The sequence below is a fragment of the Anabrus simplex genome, chromosome 7, assembly GCF_040414725.1.
Source record: "Anabrus simplex isolate iqAnaSimp1 chromosome 7, ASM4041472v1, whole genome shotgun sequence".
NCBI lineage: Eukaryota > Metazoa > Arthropoda > Insecta > Orthoptera > Tettigoniidae > Anabrus > Anabrus simplex.
The window spans coordinates 303135451-303152111 of NC_090271.1; the positions used below are offsets into that span (position 1 = coordinate 303135451).

At 37.0% G+C, this 16661-nt stretch overlaps 1 protein-coding gene across 2 annotated transcripts in view; it reads right to left on the reverse strand.

The window, feature by feature from the left end:
- LOC136877131 (ELMO domain-containing protein 3) overlaps window positions 1-16661 on the reverse strand; it is a 101638-nt gene that overhangs the window by 65300 nt on the left and 19677 nt on the right. For both annotated transcript variants that reach the window (XM_067150942.2, XM_067150941.2), the window contains exon 3: window positions 2243-2366. In XM_067150942.2, coding sequence (XP_067007043.1) covers window positions 2243-2366 — 124 coding nt within the window. The remainder of the gene's footprint in view (window positions 1-2242; window positions 2367-16661) is intronic.

The window sequence follows — 16661 nt, forward strand, 5'->3', positions numbered from 1 at the left end:
GTACAACAAAGATGGCCGATCGCCTTACAATAACAGAATGAGCACACACTGCTTTGAGCTATGAGGTGTGGAATTTGATCGTTCTTGTGCAGAAATGGTGGCTTACAGTGAAAGGAAGGAATGCGACAATTCGTCCGGAGACAATAAAGAATTGTCACACGAAGCTAATGTCTACAGGTTCAGTAAAGGATGCAGCATCCAAGTCTCGGAATCCTGAGAATGTGACAACTGTGCGGAATGTGTTCAATCGTAGCTTGGGGAAATCAACATGCCAGGCATCTTGTGAGAGTGGACTTACAAAGCATGCTGTGCGTCAGGAGTTGCATCATTATCATCATCAACATCATCATCTGGAGCAGTTTCCAACCACAGGCTGCGTCTGCTTGGAACATAAGGCTCTCCATTGTCTTCTGTCCATCCACTACTACTCTTTTCTCACTGTCGTCCAGTTCCCTCCTCTTGCATCAATGCTCTTCTTTACACCTTTCAGCCATCTGTCCCTCGGTCTTCCTCTACGTCTCCTTCCCTTCAACTCCATTTCTAACATCTTTCTTGGCATGCTCTCTTCTCCCATTCTCTTAACATGACCATACTACTGCAGCACAGGTGTTGCATGAAGAATTAAAATTTTGAACATGGAAACCCCACTTCGTGCATGAGCAAACACCAGAAGAGCGTGATCGCAGAATGGAGTATGGGGAGTTGATATTGGGTTGGCTCGAATATTGGCCTGAACTGGTTCACAACATTCTCTGGAGTGACAAGACCGTATTCCATGTGGGAGGTTTCATCAATCTGCACAATTGCCATTACTGGATGGCACAGGATCCTGGAATTACGGTTGAGAAGATGCAGTCTCGTCCAAAAGTGACCGGGAATGCTACCTTCAAATGCTTCAGGATTACATTTAGGCCGTGGTATCTGGATGGGAAAATACCACCAACATTATCTTCATGCAAGATGGCTCACAGTTTCACTTTGCACATGTCGTGCGGAACTGGCTGGATGAGAAGTTTCCAGGACGTTGGCTGGGGAGATGTGGACCTCATGACTGGCCTGCAAGAAGTCCAGACCTGACACCCTGTGACTCTTTTCTATGGGGCTGGGCAAAAGAGGAGGTGTACCGGATGAACCCTCGGACACTGGACGAATTAGAAGCACTGATTTGGGAAGTTTTTACCACATCCCACACAACTTCCTCCAGAAAACTGTGAATTCCATTCCAGGTCGTTTGAGGAGATTGGTTGACACTACAGGTGCCTACATCGAAATGTAATGGAATTGTAAGGTATGCAATCATATTCCCATACAACAATGTACATACTGTATTAATTTCAAATTAATAACTCTGCAAACCTAAAAGTTATTCGTCAATTTCAATACCTAGTTACTTCCCGCCCACCCTATAGGTAGATAAGATTATCTTAGTTCACGCCTCCTATAGTAGATACGAGCAGCTGACTATGGTACTTTTTATATTTAGAGTAATTCATTGGATACACAACTGGGTGCACTCTGACCACACACGCAGCTGGAATTTGACCTAATTCAATTATCGTTATTGATTGGATTTCCAGAACTTTCAGAAATGATCCATAGATGGTAGGAAAGAGAGAACTATGAAGATTGAAATGACACAAAAGCAAGCATATATTTAGGATGACTGGTTAAGGCGATGTAAAGGTCCAAACATCGTGCTGGATATACCGAACCACCAGTGTAATGAGCCAGCACTGGACATACAGTAAATGTCAAACCAGCTAAAGGGGTTAATGAATACTTGTTTCCATTATAATCCAAAAAAGGAAGTATCATCTGATTATTCTTTCCCAATTCACAAGTCCCATTAATTAACTTTTATTTCAGACTGGTGGAAGCTACAAGAAGACCAAGCCCAAAAGAATATGTATGGACGGAGCGACACACCCGCACTAGCTCGAGTAGTTCTCTCACCAAAATGCTGGGTGTCATCGGTCGACGTGTTCGAGAGACACCACCTGAATGGGGCACAAATTATGAGAGTGAACCAATATTAACTACAGAGCAAGAGACATTCTTCCCCATTGTTGCAAGTGCACCAACGAAGTTTGTACATAAATACATCATTATCAACAGTATTTCACCACAGAAGTCATAAAATAAAAAACTAAATGTCCTTTATAGCAAAATCTGTCTCAAGAAAAAACAATAAAAAATAAATGTCCTTTGTAGTAAAATCTGTCTCAAGAAGTACTATACTTACACTGAGCAATAGCAAATACAAGGTCTCGCTCTGCCACAAGGTGATCCTCTAACTGTGGAGGGCCCATAAGACATGACAGGAGAGTGCATAAACCTCTCTGTTCCACCTCAGGCTGGATACTTGACTGCAACATAAAAAGAGATTCATATCACTATATTGTTTCTTTTCTCACTAAATATATTCTAAGACAGTAGTAGTGCTTTTTACATCTAAATCAATATTGTGTTAAATTTTTCAAAATTAAACATTATCTTATATACCATATACACATGCATGGATAGGGTACACATGACAGAAACACTTGTGTGCATCATCATTATAGACTGTTAAAGTACTCATCCATGCAACTTAAATGGCTAGCAACTTTGAGTTGCACAAGAAAAGTTGAGTATCTCTGTGTAAACCGTCATGCAACTCAACAATCGATCAATCATCCAGCCCAAGTGGCAGATTCCCTCTTTACTCAGCCTTTTCTTTGTTTTCAAAGAATTTGGAAATTTATTGAATATTTCCCCTGTTAAATTACTCCAATCGCTTGTTCCTCATCCTATAAATGAATATTTGACCCAGTTTGTCTTTTTAATTCCAATCTTCATCTTTCCTACTTTTAAAAGCTCCACTCAAGCTATTTAATGAAGTTGATGATACACTATCTGTCCACTTATTATCTTAAAAAACATATTATCATCACCATCATCATGATTTCCCCTTTTGCAGCTGAAACCAGGTGGGGGCATATATAGTTCCTCTCCACTTTATCCTGTCTCTCCACTATTCCTCATTCAACACTGTGTTCCACTCCAGGTTCCGTTGTCCTACGCTGTTCTTCACAGAGTCCATCCATTGTAATCTTGGTCTTCCTCATCCTCTCTTCTCTGTCATTTGTCTTTCCAGTGCTTGTCTAGGCATCTATCTTCTTTCATCCGCCTGATATCTCCAGACCACCTCAATCTGTTCTGTTCCTGTTTGTCATTTAGTTACTGCACATTTAGCTCTTTTCATATGTGTTTCCTTCTCACTGTATCCCTCCTTATCTTCTGTACCATACTCCTCCTGTCTGTACTGTAGTCTCATCGCTCTGAGTCACTGTCCAGGTTTTTGCTGCATATCCTTGTCTCCAATTTCAACAGCCCCTTTTTACTTCCTCTACTCATCACCAGTGCCTTGCTCTTCTCCACACTGATCCTCAAACCCCATTGTTCAATCTTCTATTCAGTACATTCATTCAGTACATCTTATCCCCAGATCACATCATCATCCACAAACATCATTACATTTATATTTTCCCCTCTATAATCTTCCCTTTCCGTAACCTTTCCAATGTCATCCATCACCACCATGAACAGTAAAGGTGACAACACACACACTTGTTTTAAACCCACTGTCAATTCCAAACAATTGTGTTCTATGAACTGTTGTCTTCACACAGCTGTAACAGTTATCATAAATAGCTTTTATCATTGTTATTAGTTCCTTGCCAATCCCCCTGTGTGTCAGACCTTCCCAAACTTTGGATCTGGGGATACTGCCATTTGCCTTTTCTAAGTCCATAAAAGTCTTTATTATATCCTCCCCATATTCCCAGCCCTTTTCCATAATCTGTCTCGGAATAAAAATGGGTTCTCCTGTTTGTCGTAACTACAAAGACGCACACAGGAGATGCTGTTAATTGTGTACACCTTTTAATTTACGGTACAAATTATATACACACACTAATGAACTGCTATCCTAAACAAAACACTGCTAAGAGGAAGAAGAAGACTGCCACATTCACATGTCCAACACAACAAAATCACAACATGAGTTCACACACTGAATTTCACTAACAAGTCTCACTAACAACTCAACTCCCAAGATTGTCTCTTTATATACCTTGCCTGGCCAGGCTTCTAGAAAAGTATGACAACACGTTTTCTTGTATTTTTTCGAGTCTCCAATAACCTATGTACAAATGAAAAGAACATCCTATAAAGCTCTAGTGACAAGATGTTTTGTTGTGGACTATTACCCAGTGTTGCACAACATTACATTGGATTTATACATCATATTTACAGGTAACGGCAGCGCATCGGCCTCTCACCACTGGATACCGTGGTTCAAATCCCGGTGACTCCATGTGAGATTTGTGCTGGACAAAGCGGAGGCGGGACAGGTTTTTCTCCGGGTACTCTGGTTTTCCCCGTCATCTTTCATTCCAGCAACACTCTCCTTTATCATTTCATAGCATTTATCACTCATTAATAAATCACCTTGGGAGTGGCGACCCCATTGTAATAACAGCCTATATATGTTTCATTCATTACATCCCTGACCCGGTCAATGACTGGAAAACAGGTTGTAGGTTTTCAATAAATTATATACAGCACTATTAATTATGTGTTCTTACATTAAATAAACTCTTATTAATATACATACAGCAGATGTATCATGATATAACCTCAGATGTTTTGTTACAGAAGACAGATCATACAACACACAAATAATAAATTATACGACTACGATGTATACCAAATAAAGTCCGCACTTAACTACGTAAATAATAATAATAATAATAATAATAATAATAATAATAATAATAATAATAATAATAATAATAATAATAATAATAATAATAATAATAATAACAACAATAATAAATCAAACTCTATATTTTCACTGTTTACCAATGGGTTTAGATAACTGTTTCCAAGTTACACTAGTTCATTACACTTGCATCATGTTGACCTTCAACTGCTGAATCCAAATTGTTCTTCTTGTAACTGACTTTCCATCTTTTCTCTAACTCTTCTTTCCAATATCTTGGCAACATGAGAGAAGATGGTGATTCCTCGCTAATTACTGCTCAGGCTCTTATCTCCTTTCTTGAATACTGGTATTATAACCCCCTTTCCCCAATCCTCAATCAATCATTACTGATCTGCATTTAAGGCAGTCGCCCAGGTGCACAGATTCCCTATCTGTTGTTTTCCAAGCATTTTTTAAATGACTGTAAAGATATTGGAAATCTATTGAACATCCCCCTTGGTAATATATTCCAATCCCTAACTCCCCTTCCTATAAACGAATATTTGCCCCAATTTGTACTCTTCAATTCCAACTTTATCTTCATATTGTGATGTTTCCTACTTTTAAAGACACCACTCAAACTTATTCGTCTACTGATGTCATTCAAAGTCATTTCTCCACTGACAGCTCCACTCAAGCTTCTTCAATACGGAACCAAAATGAGAATAGTTACTTGTAACATACCACTTAGTCGAGCAGCTCGCCTCCTTTCTCCCAAGTCTTCCCAGCCCAAACTTTGCAACGTTTTTATAATGCTACTCTTTTGTTGGAAATGGCCCAGAACAAATCGAGCTGCTTTTCTTTGGATTTTTCCCAGTTCTTGAATCAAGTAATCCTAATGAGGGTCCCAAACACTGGAACCATACTCTAGTTGGGGTCTTACCAGAGATTTATATGCCCTCTCCTTTACATCCTTACTACAACCCCCTCATAACCATGTGCAGAGATCTGTACCCTTTATTTACAATCCCATTTATGTGATTACCCCAATGAAGATCTTTCCTTATATTAATACCTAGGTATTTACAATGATCCCCAAAGGGAACTTTCACCCCATCAATGCAGTAATTAAAACAGAGGACTTTTCCTGGTTGTGAAACTCACAACCTGACTTTTAACCTCATTTATCAACATACCATTGCCTACTGTCCATCTCACAACATTATCGAGGTCATTTTGCAGTTGCTCACAATCTTGTAACTTATTTATTAATCTGTACAGAATATCATCTGCAAAAAGCCTTATCTCTGATTCCACTTCTTTACACATATCATTGATATATATAAGAAAACATAAAGGTCCAATAATACTGCCCTGAGGAATTCCTCTCTTAATTATTACAGGGACAGATAAAGCTTCGCCTACTCTAATTCTCCGAGTTCTATTTTCTAAAAACAGAACCACCCACTCAGTCACTCTTTTGTCAAGTCCAATTGCACTCATTTTTGCCAGTAGTCTCCCAGGGTCTACCCTATCAAATGCCTTACACAGATCAATCATGATACAATCCAACTGACCTCCTGAATCCAGGATATCTGCTATATCTTGCTGGAATCCTACAAGTTGAGCTTCAGTGGAATAACCTTTCCTAAACCCAAACTGCCTTCTACTATCAAACCAGCTATTAATTTTGCAAACATGTCTTATATAATCAGAAAGAATGCTTTCCCAAAGCTTACATGCAATGCATGTCAAACTGACTGGCCTGTAATTTTCAGCTTTATGTCTATCACCCTTTCCTTTATACACAGGGGCTACTATAGCAACTCTCCATTCATTTGGTATAGTTCCTTCATGCAAACAATAATCAAATAAGTAGGCCTACTTCAGATATGGTACTATATCCCAACCAATAGACTTCAGTTTATCCCCTGAAACCTTATCAATTCCAGCTGCTTTTCTAGTTTTCAACTTTTGAATCTTACTGTAAATGTCATTGCTGTCATAGGTAAAATTTAATACTTCTTTAGTATTAGTCACCTCTCCTATCTGGACATTATCCTTGTAACCAACAACCTTTACATACTGCCGACTGAATACTTCTGCCTTTTGAAGATCCTTGCATACACACTCCCCTTGCACATTAATGATTCCTGGAATATCCTTCTTGGAACCTGCTTCTGCCTTAAAGTACCTATTCATACTCTTCCAGTTTTCACTAAATTTTTTTTTTTCTAGTTGTTTTACGTCGCACTGGCACAGATAGGTCTTGCAGCGACGATGGGACAGGAAAGGGCTAGGAGTGGGAAGGAAGCGGCCGTGGCCTTAATTAAGGTACAGCCCCAGCATTTCCCTGGTGTGAAAATGGGAAACCACGGAAAACCATTTTCAGGGCAGCCGACAGTGGGGTTCGAACATACTATCTCCCGAATACTGGATACTGGCCGCACTTAAGCGACTGCAGCTATCGAGCTCGGTTCACTAAAATTTGTACGGCCACCAATTATGCTTGCCATCATGTTATCCTTACCTGACTTCTTTGCCAGATTCAATTCCTAGTAAGTTCCTTCAATTTCTCCTTACTTCCACAGCCATAAGAAGTTATTATATTAATAAAACTACCTTTCCAACACACAATGGTCCTTTATATTTAGGATAAAACCATTAATAGAAATTACAAGTAGGACATGTTTCGCTCAATCTTAGTGAGCATCATCAGCTAAAGATAACTTAATCCATGGTGGGTCATGGCCCTGATCCCAGTATATATAACGAAAATACATCTAATATTACATTGATAAAATACAAATTTAACAATTTAAAAATAATCAATAAGATTATATTATGTCTATTAAAACAAATATTGATCTTTAAAATTGCTTAAAATGTAAGTGGAATGAATGACTTGAAAATGTTACTATTAATGATTAATTGTTCGTATAAAACAATTACCATAATAATCTTCACTCAATGGCATTAGACTGTTTGTGATTAAAAACAGTTATTCACATAAGGGTGAGCTCTTGTAATGAACTATGATGTTGTTTCATAAAATAAACATGATGAGGAATGCTAAAATCACATATATTGGTTGAAAAACGAACTGCACTGAAGGATAAACGTTGTCTGGATCGGCATAAATAACCTTATGGGACTCCCTCGTATTGTGTTTCAAACATTATTTATGTAGTAGTGTGTTAATATTGGGCTTCAAATGGAGAACTACAGATCTTGTAGGTGAAAAAAAACATAAACATTTCTAACTTTATTTCTTTCTAACCTGCACCTCCTCCTTAGTCTCTTTACTTCTCTGTTATAATATAGTGGATCTTTACCATTCCTTACTACCTTTAAAGGTACAAACCTATTTTCTCATTTCTGAACAATTGCTTTAAACGTATCCCAGAGTCTGTTTACATTTTAATTTACCGTTTTCCACCGATCATAGTTACTTTTTTAAAACTCCCTCATGCCTGTTTTATCAGCCATATGTTACTGCCTAATAGTCCTGATTTTAATATCTTCCTTTCTTTCACATTTATTTTTAACTATCACAAAAACAGCTTCCTGAGCACTAATACCATATATTACTTCGGTTTCTCTATAGAGCTCATATGGTTTTACCAGCACCACATCTAGAATATTCTTGCCTCTAGTTGGTTCCATCACTTTCTGAATCAGCTGCCCTTCCCATATTAACTTATTTCTCATTTGTTGGTCATGCTTCCTGTCGTTCACATTATCTTCCCAATTGACATTTGGTAAACTGAGATCATGTATGTCTCAAATATTATTACAATATTATAAGTCCACCTGTTCAATACAATACAATATGATCCACTATTTCATATGGTCAAAATTTTATACATAATTCATTTTGACCATATGAAATAGTGGATCATATTGTATTGTATTGAACAGGTGGACTTATAATATTGTAATAATATTTGAGACATACGTCATCTTCAATACGGAACCAAAATGAGAATAGTTACTTGTTACTTGTAAACTGAGATCACCCGCTGCAATCACGTTCCTTTCCTTATTATTTCCCACATAGCTGATTATCTTATCAATTAATTCTGAATCAGCGTCTGCGCTACCCTTTCCCGGTCTGTACATTCCGAAGACATCAAGTTGCCTATTATCTTTAGAGATAAGCCTTACCCCTAAAATTTCATGTTTGTCATCTTTAATTTTTTTTTTCATAGCTTACAAATTCTTCTTTCACCAGAATGAATACCCCCCCCCCCCCTCCTACCATTCCTATCCTATCTCTACGATACACCAGTTCATTTCTTCATCCATTATATCATTTCTCAGCCATGATTCAACTCCTGTTACAATATCTGGCAAGCATATATCTATTAAATTACTTAATTCTATTCCTTTCTTTACAATACTTCTACAGTTGAGCACTAACATTTTCATGTCATCCCTACTTGATTTCCAGTTCCATGTTCCCTTACTCCCTAGGTCACCCCATTTCCTCTGCATTTAGGGCAGTCGCCCAGGTGGCAGATTCCCTATCTGTTGTTTTCCTAGCATTTTCTTAAATGACTGTAAAGAAATTGGCATTTAATTGGTAAGTTATTCCAATCCCTAACTTCCCTTCCTATAAATGAATATTTACCCCAATTTGTCCTCTGAAAATCCACTGAAGTCCTGCTGATCCTGGAGCCTTCATCATTTCATTGGCTACTTCATCCATTCCTACAGCTTTCCCATCTTCATCTCTTTAACTGCCCATTCCACCTCTGTATCATTGTCTTGTGTGATATAATTATATTCAATGTATATCTTTCTATGTTTCTGAAATTGGTCGACTTCATCAAGTTGCTGAAAACGTCCCTGAAGTGGTGATGAAAAATCTCATACTTGACAGAATATTTATAAGCGAATAAACTGTCTTAGTCATCATCCTTTAACCGTCTCTAGTCACCTGGGTGCGGTACAAGAGTGCTCTCCATCTTTGTCTATCCAAGTACATTTCTTCCTTCTCAACTTGGTGTCATTCCACTCCTCTTCCTTGCAGGTCCTTCTATACTTGACTGATTCACAGTTTCCTTGGCTGCCTTTAGGTCTTTTGCCTTCCAATTCCTTTTGTAGCCATTTTCTTGCTGTTCTCATTTGATCCATCCTTTTTACATGACCATACCATTTGAGTCTTGATGTTCTTACACTTTAGCTTAGCAACTGCTTTACTTGTGTATTATGACGGATCTCTTCATTACAGATCTTATCTCTTCTTGTTTTCTGTAGCATTGACCTCAGGAACATCATTACTGCTCTTTGAAATCATTTAAGAAAGGAAACTGATAGGGAATCTACCACCTTGGCAACAATCCTAAATGCAGTCCTAAATGCAGTGATTGACTGATTGGTACCCTTCACTGGTTTTGTATGTAAATGCAAATTTCAGAATTTCACCATTGACACAAGGTATCCTGAGTTGAATTTACTTAATACTGTACCTTTTTATAGTCACTGATTTTATCACTTACAATAATTTGACTAGACTTTCACTTGAGGAACCACATGCTGCTTATCTATGCCTCAGAACCATGCCATAGATTATCAGAGTTAACATATTATCTACCTACATTTTAACTGAGAGAATTTTCCACCATTCAATACATTTTTATTCCTGTTTTCCTATATCTAGGACACACACATAATAGGACTGCACTGATTAGGACATGTTTTGCCTCAGGGACAATGGACAAGTTTAAAAAGTCTAGAATCTCTTTAAAAGGTTTTTAAAAACATTGTGTGTCACTATTTTTAACTGATTTCTTCTTCTTCATCTTAAAATGAGATTATCTCATTCTATTATTATATTATGATGGCATTTTCATCTTAATTTAGTTAAAATCTTATTTGAATTGTTTGCTAGCGAACACGCATTGTGATACTTTTTAGTGGAATTCCACCTTTACAATACAATAAGAATTTTTATTCTTTTCAGAATAACATTTTGTGAGCAAAATGGGACATGTTTCATCCGCATGGGGCATCATTAGCCATAGTTAAGACAAAGAAATTGAAATCAAAAATTGTTGTTTTCCTAGCATTTTCTTAAATGACTGTAAAGATATTGGAAATCTATTGAACATCCCCCTTGGTAATATATTCCAATCCCTAACTCCCCTTCCTATAAACGAATATTTGCCCCAATTTGTACTCTTCAATTCCAACTTTATCTTCATATTGTGATGTTTCCTACTTTTAAAGACACCACTCAAACTTATTCGTCTACTGATGTCATTCAAAGTCATTTCTCCACTGACAGCTCCACTCAAGCTTCTTCAATACGGAACCAAAATGAGAATAGTTACTTGTAACATACCACTTAGTCGAGCAGCTCGCCTCCTTTCTCCCAAGTCTTCCCAGCCCAAACTTTGCAACGTTTTTATAATGCTACTCTTTTGTTGGAAATGGCCCAGAACAAATCGAGCTGCTTTTCTTTGGATTTTTCCCAGTTCTTGAATCAAGTAATCCTAATGAGGGTCCCAAACACTGGAACCATACTCTAGTTGGGGTCTTACCAGAGATTTATATGCCCTCTCCTTTACATCCTTACTACAACCCCCTCATAACCATGTGCAGAGATCTGTACCCTTTATTTACAATCCCATTTATGTGATTACCCCAATGAAGATCTTTCCTTATATTAATACCTAGGTATTTACAATGATCCCCAAAGGGAACTTTCACCCCATCAATGCAGTAATTAAAACAGAGGACTTTTCCTGGTTGTGAAACTCACAACCTGACTTTTAACCTCATTTATCAACATACCATTGCCTACTGTCCATCTCACAACATTATCGAGGTCATTTTGCAGTTGCTCACAATCTTGTAACTTATTTATTAATCTGTACAGAATATCATCTGCAAAAAGCCTTATCTCTGATTCCACTTCTTTACACATATCATTGATATATATAAGAAAACATAAAGGTCCAATAATACTGCCCTGAGGAATTCCTCTCTTAATTATTACAGGGACAGATAAAGCTTCGCCTACTCTAATTCTCCGAGTTCTATTTTCTAAAAACAGAACCACCCACTCAGTCACTCTTTTGTCAAGTCCAATTGCACTCATTTTTGCCAGTAGTCTCCCAGGGTCTACCCTATCAAATGCCTTACACAGATCAATCATGATACAATCCAACTGACCTCCTGAATCCAGGATATCTGCTATATCTTGCTGGAATCCTACAAGTTGAGCTTCAGTGGAATAACCTTTCCTAAACCCAAACTGCCTTCTACTATCAAACCAGCTATTAATTTTGCAAACATGTCTTATATAATCAGAAAGAATGCTTTCCCAAAGCTTACATGCAATGCATGTCAAACTGACTGGCCTGTAATTTTCAGCTTTATGTCTATCACCCTTTCCTTTATACACAGGGGCTACTATAGCAACTCTCCATTCATTTGGTATAGTTCCTTCATGCAAACAATAATCAAATAAGTAGGCCTACTTCAGATATGGTACTATATCCCAACCAATAGACTTCAGTTTATCCCCTGAAACCTTATCAATTCCAGCTGCTTTTCTAGTTTTCAACTTTTGAATCTTACTGTAAATGTCATTGCTGTCATAGGTAAAATTTAATACTTCTTTAGTATTAGTCACCTCTCCTATCTGGACATTATCCTTGTAACCAACAACCTTTACATACTGCCGACTGAATACTTCTGCCTTTTGAAGATCCTTGCATACACACTCCCCTTGCACATTAATGATTCCTGGAATATCCTTCTTGGAACCTGCTTCTGCCTTAAAGTACCTATTCATACTCTTCCAGTTTTCACTAAATTTTTTTTTTTTCTAGTTGTTTTACGTCGCACTGGCACAGATAGGTCTTGCAGCGACGATGGGACAGGAAAGGGCTAGGAGTGGGAAGGAAGCGGCCGTGGCCTTAATTAAGGTACAGCCCCAGCATTTCCCTGGTGTGAAAATGGGAAACCACGGAAAACCATTTTCAGGGCAGCCGACAGTGGGGTTCGAACATACTATCTCCCGAATACTGGATACTGGCCGCACTTAAGCGACTGCAGCTATCGAGCTCGGTTCACTAAAATTTGTACGGCCACCAATTATGCTTGCCATCATGTTATCCTTACCTGACTTCTTTGCCAGATTCAATTCCTAGTAAGTTCCTTCAATTTCTCCTTACTTCCACAGCCATAAGAAGTTATTATATTAATAAAACTACCTTTCCAACACACAATGGTCCTTTATATTTAGGATAAAACCATTAATAGAAATTACAAGTAGGACATGTTTCGCTCAATCTTAGTGAGCATCATCAGCTAAAGATAACTTAATCCATGGTGGGTCATGGCCCTGATCCCAGTATATATAACGAAAATACATCTAATATTACATTGATAAAATACAAATTTAACAATTTAAAAATAATCAATAAGATTATATTATGTCTATTAAAACAAATATTGATCTTTAAAATTGCTTAAAATGTAAGTGGAATGAATGACTTGAAAATGTTACTATTAATGATTAATTGTTCGTATAAAACAATTACCATAATAATCTTCACTCAATGGCATTAGACTGTTTGTGATTAAAAACAGTTATTCACATAAGGGTGAGCTCTTGTAATGAACTATGATGTTGTTTCATAAAATAAACATGATGAGGAATGCTAAAATCACATATATTGGTTGAAAAACGAACTGCACTGAAGGATAAACGTTGTCTGGATCGGCGTAAATAACCTTATGGGACTCCCTCGTATTGTGTTTCAAACATTATTTATGTAGTAGTGTGTTAATATTGGGCTTCAAATGGAGAACTACAGATCTTGTAGGTGAAAAAAAACATAAACATTTCTAACTTTATTTCTTTCTAACCTGCACCTCCTCCTTAGTCTCTTTACTTCTCTGTTATAATATAGTGGATCTTTACCATTCCTTACTACCTTTAAAGGTACAAACCTATTTTCTCATTTCTGAACAATTGCTTTAAACGTATCCCAGAGTCTGTTTACATTTTAATTTACCGTTTTCCACCGATCATAGTTACTTTTTTAAAACTCCCTCATGCCTGTTTTATCAGCCATATGTTACTGCCTAATAGTCCTGATTTTAATATCTTCCTTTCTTTCACATTTATTTTTAACTATCACAAAAACAGCTTCCTGAGCACTAATACCATATATTACTTCGGTTTCTCTATAGAGCTCATATGGTTTTACCAGCACCACATCTAGAATATTCTTGCCTCTAGTTGGTTCCATCACTTTCTGAATCAGCTGCCCTTCCCATATTAACTTATTTCTCATTTGTTGGTCATGCTTCCTGTCGCTCACATTATCTTCCCAATTGACATTTGGTAAACTGAGATCATGTATGTCTCAAATATTATTACAATATTATAAGTCCACCTGTTCAATACAATACAATATGATCCACTATTTCATATGGTCAAAATTTTATACATAATTCATTTTGACCATATGAAATAGTGGATCATATTGTATTGTATTGAACAGGTGGACTTATAATATTGTAATAATATTTGAGACATACGTCATCTTCAATACGGAACCAAAATGAGAATAGTTACTTGTTACTTGTAAACTGAGATCACCCGCTGCAATCACGTTCCTTTCCTTATTATTTCCCACATAGCTGATTATCTTATCAATTAATTCTGAATCAGCGTCTGCGCTACCCTTTCCCGGTCTGTACATTCCGAAGACATCAAGTTGCCTATTATCTTTAGAGATAAGCCTTACCCCTAAAATTTCATGTTTGTCATCTTTAATTTTTTTTTTCATAGCTTACAAATTCTTCTTTCACCAGAATGAATACCCCCCCCCCCCCCTCCTACCATTCCTATCCTATCTCTACGATACACCAGTTCATTTCTTCATCCATTATATCATTTCTCAGCCATGATTCAACTCCTGTTACAATATCTGGCAAGCATATATCTATTAAATTACTTAATTCTATTCCTTTCTTTACAATACTTCTACAGTTGAGCACTAACATTTTCATGTCATCCCTACTTGATTTCCAGTTCCATGTTCCCTTACTCCCTAGGTCACCCCATTTCCTCTGCATTTAGGGCAGTCGCCCAGGTGGCAGATTCCCTATCTGTTGTTTTCCTAGCATTTTCTTAAATGACTGTAAAGAAATTGGCATTTAATTGGTAAGTTATTCCAATCCCTAACTTCCCTTCCTATAAATGAATATTTACCCCAATTTGTCCTCTGAAAATCCACTGAAGTCCTGCTGATCCTGGAGCCTTCATCATTTCATTGGCTACTTCATCCATTCCTACAGCTTTCCCATCTTCATCTCTTTAACTGCCCATTCCACCTCTGTATCATTGTCTTGTGTGATATAATTATATTCAATGTATATCTTTCTATGTTTCTGAAATTGGTCGACTTCATCAAGTTGCTGAAAACGTCCCTGAAGTGGTGATGAAAAATCTCATACTTGACAGAATATTTATAAGCGAATAAACTGTCTTAGTCATCATCCTTTAACCGTCTCTAGTCACCTGGGTGCGGTACAAGAGTGCTCTCCATCTTTGTCTATCCAAGTACATTTCTTCCTTCTCAACTTGGTGTCATTCCACTCCTCTTCCTTGCAGGTCCTTCTATACTTGACTGATTCACAGTTTCCTTGGCTGCCTTTAGGTCTTTTGCCTTCCAATTCCTTTTGTAGCCATTTTCTTGCTGTTCTCATTTGATCCATCCTTTTTACATGACCATACCATTTGAGTCTTGATGTTCTTACACTTTAGCTTAGCAACTGCTTTACTTGTGTATTATGACGGATCTCTTCATTACAGATCTTATCTCTTCTTGTTTTCTGTAGCATTGACCTCAGGAACATCATTACTGCTCTTTGAAATCATTTAAGAAAGGAAACTGATAGGGAATCTACCACCTTGGCAACAATCCTAAATGCAGTCCTAAATGCAGTGATTGACTGATTGGTACCCTTCACTGGTTTTGTATGTAAATGCAAATTTCAGAATTTCACCATTGACACAAGGTATCCTGAGTTGAATTTACTTAATACTGTACCTTTTTATAGTCACTGATTTTATCACTTACAATAATTTGACTAGACTTTCACTTGAGGAACCACATGCTGCTTATCTATGCCTCAGAACCATGCCATAGATTATCAGAGTTAACATATTATCTACCTACATTTTAACTGAGAGAATTTTCCACCATTCAATACATTTTTATTCCTGTTTTCCTATATCTAGGACACACACATAATAGGACTGCACTGATTAGGACATGTTTTGCCTCAGGGACAATGGACAAGTTTAAAAAGTCTAGAATCTCTTTAAAAGGTTTTTAAAAACATTGTGTGTCACTATTTTTAACTGATTTCTTCTTCTTCATCTTAAAATGAGATTATCTCATTCTATTATTATATTATGATGGCATTTTCATCTTAATTTAGTTAAAATCTTATTTGAATTGTTTGCTAGCGAACACGCATTGTGATACTTTTTAGTGGAATTCCACCTTTACAATACAATAAGAATTTTTATTCTTTTCAGAATAACATTTTGTGAGCAAAATGGGACATGTTTCATCCGCATGGGGCATCATTAGCCATAGTTAAGACAAAGAAATTGAAATCAAAAATACATTGAAACATATCAAAAAGATACTGGATAATTCTGGTAACGAATCTGTCAAAATGCTAATTAAAATACATAAGCTGTTATCGATATGCTAAACATGCAAAATAAATTAAAATAAAATGGGACATGTTTCATCCACATGGGGCATCATTAGCCATAGTTAAGACAAAGAAATTGAAATCAAAAATACATTGAAACATATCAAAAAGATACTGGATAATTCTGGTAACGAATCTGTCAAAATGCTAATTA